This window comes from Hibiscus syriacus, unplaced genomic scaffold, assembly GCF_006381635.1.
Source record: "Hibiscus syriacus cultivar Baekdansim isolate YM2019G1 unplaced genomic scaffold, ASM638163v2 tig00003715_pilon, whole genome shotgun sequence".
NCBI classification, from domain to species: domain Eukaryota; kingdom Viridiplantae; phylum Streptophyta; class Magnoliopsida; order Malvales; family Malvaceae; genus Hibiscus; species Hibiscus syriacus.
In genome coordinates this window covers 1,818,141-1,825,942 of record NW_024061980.1, presented here as the reverse complement: position 1 = coordinate 1,825,942, position 7,802 = coordinate 1,818,141, and the positions used below count along the sequence as shown (strand labels likewise).

The 7,802-nt window shown below is 33.8% G+C and overlaps 1 protein-coding gene and 1 long non-coding RNA gene across 2 annotated transcripts; both read right to left on the bottom strand.

The window, feature by feature from the left end:
• Nucleotides 1–917: 917 nt before the first annotated feature.
• Nucleotides 918–4,934, bottom strand: LOC120181210 (exosome complex component RRP41-like). The gene is made up of 4 exons (XM_039186387.1): nucleotides 4,082–4,934; nucleotides 3,825–3,945; nucleotides 3,452–3,527; nucleotides 918–1,050 (listed from the first exon to the last, which is right to left on the bottom strand). The coding sequence occupies exons 1-4, from the start codon at nucleotides 4,154–4,156 to the stop codon at nucleotides 918–920; spliced, it is 405 nt and encodes a 134-aa protein (XP_039042318.1). The 5' UTR covers nucleotides 4,157–4,934.
• Nucleotides 4,935–6,452: 1,518 nt separating this feature from the next.
• LOC120179763 lies at nucleotides 6,453–6,879 on the bottom strand. The gene is made up of 2 exons (XR_005521648.1): nucleotides 6,747–6,879; nucleotides 6,453–6,638 (listed from the first exon to the last, which is right to left on the bottom strand). It is a non-coding gene; the product is annotated as an uncharacterized LOC120179763 (long non-coding RNA).
• Between the last annotated feature and the right edge of the window lie 923 nt (nucleotides 6,880–7,802).

Sequence of the window (7,802 nt, the reverse complement as noted above, 5' to 3'; positions counted from 1 at the left end):
CCTAGTGATGTGTCATCTGTTTTTGTCATGGATGTTATTGACCCTTTAGCACAGGAAACTTTTGATCAAAATGATGATGACAAGTTGAAAGATACACTCAACATGAATTTCACTTCTAAAGGATTGCAGGGAATCATGAAAGAGTGTGTTGGATCCTGATTTGCAAGATACAATCCAGGAACTAGAATCACTCAAACCCATGAGGTATGATATATCTTATATTGAGTCACCTCTTTCTCACACCAAGCTTCTTTATTCTCTTGTGCATGGACCAAAATTGGAAACGAAACCTTTGCCAAATCATCTGAAGCATGTATATTTAGGAGAAGATGAAAATATTTCGATGATCATTCCCAACAAACTCTCTCGCTTAGAAGAAGAAAAGTTGATTCGAATGCTTAGAGGGTACAAGGAAGCTATTGGGTGGAGGAAAAATTTCTCTATCGATGAAATACAAAGTTTGGATACATGTCAAATATTTAAGGTCAATGATCATCGTTTGAAACCTTTTTATGAAGGTTCTCAGGTGCATACCGTTGGTCAAACCATTTTGGAGTACCCAACGTAGGATGATTGAGAAGCTACAACGTCTAGCCAAAGACGTTAAAGAAAGATGCTCTTGGGAGGCAACCCAATTTCTCCTTTTTCAATTTCTATTTTCGTTCTTTTTATTTTTATTTTATTTTTATTTTTATTTTTTTCTTGATTTTTCGGAGTACAATTAATCTCGTTTTCCTCTTTAGGTCAGAGGATGAATTTTTGTAACTCGTGGAAACGCCTTACAAAAGCAGAATTATTCCTAAAGTCTCTCACTATCCAGAAGATGTTTTTGTATAAGACGTACCCACGTTTAAACTCAATACCACTTCTGGTTCAAGAAACAAGATTCAAAGAAACTTTTTAAATATAAATGTGCCTTATCTTTTCTTTATTTTCTGTGCTCCTTCAGAAGAATGAACACCATCAGCCGTCCTCTCCGCTCCACCCGACCCACGTCTCCGCTCAGACCGAGAATCAACCCAGCCGATGCACAGCGCCTTCACCCCCCATCTCGTGAAATATATTGTGGTTGATGCTCAACATTTTCAGGGGAGTTTTCTACTCTTATTCTTTTATGGTTTTTGAGCATCTACCTTTGATACATTGAGGACAATGTATGAATTAAGTGTGGGGGAGAGTATTTCATATATGGTTTTGCTTTGAACATAATTTTGCTTCAATTTTTTATTGAAAAAAAAACAAGTATGCTTTATTTCTTTTTTTTTATTTTTCTCTTCGAAATTCTAGATTCTTTCGATGTTTATCCTTACATGATTTGGATTGTTTTGAATTATCGAATTAAGTTGAAGCATAATAGGAGATTAACTTGAGTAGTTGAATTCTTATTTGCTACACACTAGTTTATTACTCTTGATGACTGATTGAATGAAAAATGTGTGAGATTTGATACATGTTTACCCTTTTGGCTAGTTTTTGGGCCAATGAGCACTCATTTTCAGCATGCTCTATTTCTTGATTAAGTGATTGACATACATAGTTGATTTTTCTAGAACTTGCTTTGCTATACATGTCGAAGATCACATTTTAGAATTGGATGCATCAAGAACGATAAGGGCATTAGGTAAAACCACTTTTATCTTTCGTAAAGAGCCTACCCTGATTATCATCCTTAGAAAGCTAATTTTGAGCTTGAGCTTTTATGTTTGAAATTAACCAGGATACAAGCAAATATCAAATATTTTTTGTTAATTTCCCCTCTTTTGAACCTTGAATTGGAGGATTGTATGAGCTTCTTCACATGAGAATTCAATTTATCTTGAGAAGATCGGAAGATGTTGGAATATAGTGATTCGAGTTGCAATCTCTTTCATTGGAAAAAAAATAAAAGAAAAAAAGAAGCAAAATTGTGCAAACGAAATGAAGAAAGAGAGATTGTGCAATGAAAAAAAGAAGTTATGTGGCTTGAAGAGAACATTTGAGATTGAGTTCCATGTGGATAAGTTTGTATGATAAAACAACTCAAATTCATTCCCTACCAAACCTCACCTAAGCCCCATTACAATCTGTTTAAGACCCTGAGGTTTTTATGCATTCAATTCATTGATTAGTGGTGGGGATGTGATAGGTTAGCAAGCCTATGGTAAAAATGTTTATATGCTTTGGCTTGAGAGTTTATTGATACCCTAAACACTTCGAGCGTATTGAGTGAATCCAATGTGAGGGTATTAGATCCCACTGCATTTTGACTTCGAAAAGATTGATGGAGTGATTATTCATGTGTGTTGGTTTATGAGAATTTCTTCTACGAATTGATTGTTCCTTACTTGTGTCTAGATTTGAGTCTTTAAGGCATGACGATTTTGATTGTGGAGGGATGAGCAAAGGAAGAAGAAGGATTGACGTCGAGAAGAGTTATGAATTTGAACTATTGTATGCTTGAGGACAAGCATTGGTTCAAGTGTGGGGGGAATTTGATAAGATTCATATTAGACATATATTCTATGATATTTTCCTCATATTTGAATAACTAAAATTGCTTAAATCATGGATTTTGATTATATTTCGTATTTTGTGGATTAGGTTGAAGATTTGGATAAAAACAAGTTCAAAATCTAATGATTAGCATGATCTTCACAAAATCCCCAAATTAAGGAAGAAAAATCGGAATTCAAGAAGTTGGCAAGACCAGAAAAGGTTTTCGCATAAGACGTGGGCACGGCTTATTCACCCTGAGCTATCGCAGAAGAAGTCTTCAGTTAAGGCGTGGGCGCGCCTTACTGGTCCGTATAACCCTAAATTAGAGTTACAAATTTACAAAGGAAAAAGAGTTTAATGACGACTGAAAGACTTTTGAATTATTCTTATCTTTAGAAAAGGATGAGGGTATTTAAAACTCCTATTTTTGTGAGATTTTCTTCAAGGGAAACTTCCTTATCTAGAGTAGGAAAATCCTTATAAAAGGGGAGCTAGGGCATTAGTTTTACATCAAGTTTTCATTAAGTTTTCTTTAAGTTTTTCTTTTGGTGTTCTTTCAATTATGAGTGGCTAAATACTTTTGTTCTCAAGTCTAAGGATCATACATATAGTCATCACCATGAGTAATGTTACGACCGTTATATAATAATCCAAGACATATGATCATGATGGGTCATTCCAATACATTATTCTCTAACAATATAATTATGTATCAATTCTGACATCTTTATGTCAATGACAACTCCTTGTCATCAATCAATACCATGTTAGTCTTAAGCATATTATTATTGTCCATGCCCATAATAATACTTAACTATGGATCTTTTAATAATGTTATTATATGGATTTTATTATCTTTCAGTTTATGTTAAACACAGACACATAACTGAAAATAATAGTGGCAATGCCTTTATTCAATAAAATCGGTAAATAAATATATTATTACAATCATCATATGATTGGTCTTTGGGCATACTCTAACATGTCATACATCATAATCCCTGCATTTGCAAGGGCAAGACTAGCACATGATATCACCACAGGAAGATCACCTGTAACCAATGTTATGAAGCTTATCAACAAATGGAAATATAAGAGTTTAGGGCATATCCATAGCCAATAAGAATTTTCATTGATAAAGGATTTTTTTGACACTCTACGATCATCTACAGCATTGTGAAGTACTTGTTTACTAAAACAAACATTATGTGAGACACTAGTTGTAAGAAAATGAGAACCAACTTTATGAGAGATGCCATAAGAAGTATCAACAGAAAAGACAGGTTATGGAATAAACAACAACAGGCCAATTTCAAGCCTAATTACTAAGGGTTTATGAGAAGACTTACTGCCCCCAGACTCCAACACCAATGCAAAAATATCCACGGTGGTTTTGGGGAATGTTTCCAACATTATTGCACCTTCCAAAGCTTTATGAAGCATTGATGAAAACTCTTTGTGATCCGATCCCTAAGGAAAGGGAGATCAAGGAATAGAATTTACTAAATTGAAGAAAAGAATTAAAAGAGAGACAAAGAGACTTAATCAAATATAATACATATATGCCGCACCAGAAAAGATTCACACTTCTAATCATCTCACATACCTGCCCTCGAACTGGAGTGGCAAATGTTGTATAGCTGACACTACAATTTAACCTCCCAGTATCTCTGTACATCATTGTTTTCTTACTCTTGGCCCAAAACTAAATAGTTCAATACAAATAACAGATGAACATGTAGAGTAATCACAGAAAATATCAGTATTTGGAAGAAAATTCTGCCAAAGAAAGCAAAGGGTTATAAAATCCCAAAAAATAGTACGAAGAAGAATAAGGAAATTTTCACACAGATGATACACAGATACGATGACCTTGGTATTCCCAAGCTCTGCATAAGCAGATCCAGAAGCAAGTTTACTGCACCTGTTCTGAAAACTAAAGATCACCAACATTTGAGGACTCATTTCAACTCAGCACAGGAGAATCCAAGAAAAATCCATTTACAAGAGATATGAATAATGATCCATAGTTTTTTTATAAGAATCCGTCTTTCTAAGGTTTTAGATGCCTAAAAACTAACAAGAAAATCCATTATCGTGGTAGTAACAGGTAAGATGATCCCACAACATGACAACTATACCACTATGGATTTCTCATGCTCCTTTTTAAGCATGAGCATGCAAATCATATATAAAAATAAGAAGTCAGAAGAACCAAAGATTTATAACATTCTGGTACATGTAGTAACAAATTGGAAGCAGCAAAATCACTTAACTACTCATCGAAATGACCTAGAGAGCAATGGAGAACACCAGACGATTGAAAAATAGAGAGATAGAAGATATATTTTTTCTTTCAAATGGCGTTCTTGGTAGAAAAGATGAAATTTTTTTAGAGAAAAAGTAACTTCCTTTCATTCATTGCTTGGTAGAGTTGAAAAATTAGAAGAAAGAAGCATGATATTGAACTAACTTACATCTCTCGATCTCTCATTTTCTTTTGTCATTCCAGTTTGGAATTATTTGTTTTTATGCATTAGGGTGGAAAACGGACATCTCTTATTTTCTTTCCTCTCACTTTCTTTAATACCAGACATGCTCAAAATTACTTTTCTTTATGCTTTTCAACCGCTCTTTCCTTCTTTCAACTTTTCCACTCAACCAAGCGCTTAAACATTCAAATTTTATATGAAAATAAGGGGTCATATAAACCAAAGATATAACATTCTGGCACATGTAAAAACAAATCACGAAGGCACAAAATCACTTAACTACTCATTAAAATTACCCTATTCTAGAGAGCAATGGAGAACACCAAACCATTTCTATAACCAGGTAATGAATAACACTGACATACAGCGCAAAAGAAAAGGAAACTACTTTTTCTTTTTCTTAAGGATGGTGACCAAAGAATCAATAGACAGCTCACTAATATCTAAAAGACATCAAAGTTTTCAACTTTATTTGCAATATAAAAAGTAAAATTAAAACCAAATTAGCAATGACCACGATAATGTTAAAAGGAAAATAAAATAAAATGAAGAAGAAGATTTAAATGATGGTCGGCAATGGTGGAAGCCGCGGCCATCAGAGCGGACCCAATCAAGATCATTGGCTTTGAAAATAGGTGGGCGAGTTTTTTGGCCAATAGTCGGCGAATACGTTGTCGGAGCTGAACCGGGCTTTGCAGCCATGCTTTTTCTTCTTGTTTTTCTCCTCTATTTACTATTTTCGTTTCAGTCGCTGCTCTGCTTCAAACTTCCAAGTTGTTCCAGGTTTTATTGTTGCGTCTCTGCCAGGTCAAGACGATGCGTTTTGAAGGGGAGAAAAAAATAATAATAGAAGGCTAATATAAAATATAATACAAATTAAGCTTAAACTACTTACATTTTGTTCAAGTAAATTCTTATGATTTATTTTTATAATTAAATAAATCTTTCTTGAAAAACCCAAATACTGATTTAGAAACAATGTGCTTCATTTCTATTTTTATATATTAAAGTATTTTCAAGTAATTGTAATTTATAAACTACTTATATCTCTTTATATCCATAAACCGAAAAAAAAATATTTTCATGTATGTATAATAACATCAAAATCAATTGAATTAAAACTTAATTACTATTTTTAATCATTTTATTATAAGTTTTAAATAAATCTTTTATAATTAATAAAATATTTTTTATGTGTTTTTGTCCAAATTAAAAAAATACAATTTCATTCAATCACATTAATAATGGACCTTAATAATATTTAATCTGAATTTATCGATTAATATATCGAAAATTGATAGTTAAATAAAAAATAAGGGTTTTATGAATAAAAATCAAATAATAGAGCATATTTAATTAAAAGAAAGCGTTAGTGTTTATTTGAACAAAGTACATTAATTTAAGGGCTATTTCAATATATTAGCCGGAGTAAAACGTTGTCGTTAAATGGATATTATCATAGGCAGAAGACTTCATTAGGCTCGATTTGGATTGAATAATGGAAGATAGAATTAGAAAATTATATCACTCAAGGCATAATTTAGAGAAAGCTAGAAAATTATTACATTTTGCAACTCCAAAAGAATGACAAACAGTGTAGGAGGTGGCCCTGGTTCAAACAGTGGAGGGCAGCAGCTTCTGAATATACCACAGCAACATAGAAACAACCAACTGCAAACACATAGGGAGCCAGCAGCCATTGAAATGTCAGAAAAAAGGTACCCTCTTTGTCTCTTCATGCACAAGTAAAATGCAATAACTATGGGGATAACATCTTACCATGATTCCCAAAACCCTCGTCCCGGAGGCGCCGTAGTTAGCAGCAGTGTAGTAGGCGATGGAGTCGGAGGTGGATCCATTGTTAGCTCTGGAATGTTGACTGTGCAGATAAGACCTTGGAAATTTCTGTGAGTTTATTCTGTATGTTGATGAACTTTACCCTCCTTTCTCAGAGTCACGTGACAACTACCATTCAAAGAGAGATTCAAGTCTCGGCAAAAAGTAGACATCTAACTAACGTATGGACATTGTACCAATCTTTGATGCCAACTCATCTGGTTAAAGTTCAAATGAGGAGAAACGTGAGAAACTATATCTAATACAACCAGTATTTGGCCTATTCTAAATAAATTATCCAAATGAATAAAATACCAAATAAATATTTTCTCAAAAAGGTATGTGCTCCTCTGTCTCATATAAAGCTTGAATTACGCTTTGATGTCTTTCTGCAGGAGCTTCATTCTTCATGTTAAGGGCAGATGACATCTGCAGGGTGAACAAAAAAGTGGTGATCTTATTGGATTCATTTAAAAAGTAGGCAGACATGGCGGCCCTCACATTGTTCAATGGTAATAATCATAGAGAAAAGGCAAACAATTCGCATGGTAGCAACTTCTAAACGGATTTCAAAGCATTACCTGGAGAAAATTTACATGAATATTTCTTGTTTTAGATTTATCCGGAGCAATAGTTAAGACAGGATTTGAACAACCTCACTCATTGAGCATCAGGGTCCAACAGCAAGCACTCCTTTGCTAGGTAAGTCATTACCTACATCTCACAAGTGTCTATCTACAGTCCCGGAGAAAGCAACACCAAAGCAAAAGAAAATAATGAAAAGGCCTCCATCTCACAAGTGTCCAACTCCGACTAGAAAAAAAAATACATATTTAAGGTCTACAGACACCTACCAAGCTGGAAATTACTTAATTATGATTCGTTTCCAGAACTTCCAAACCATACAATCAAAATGATAATTGAATCCACATTGGGAAAATCAACTTGATTATAAAAAAATGGGTTTAGAGAAAATGAATCAGCAAATACAAGAGAAAA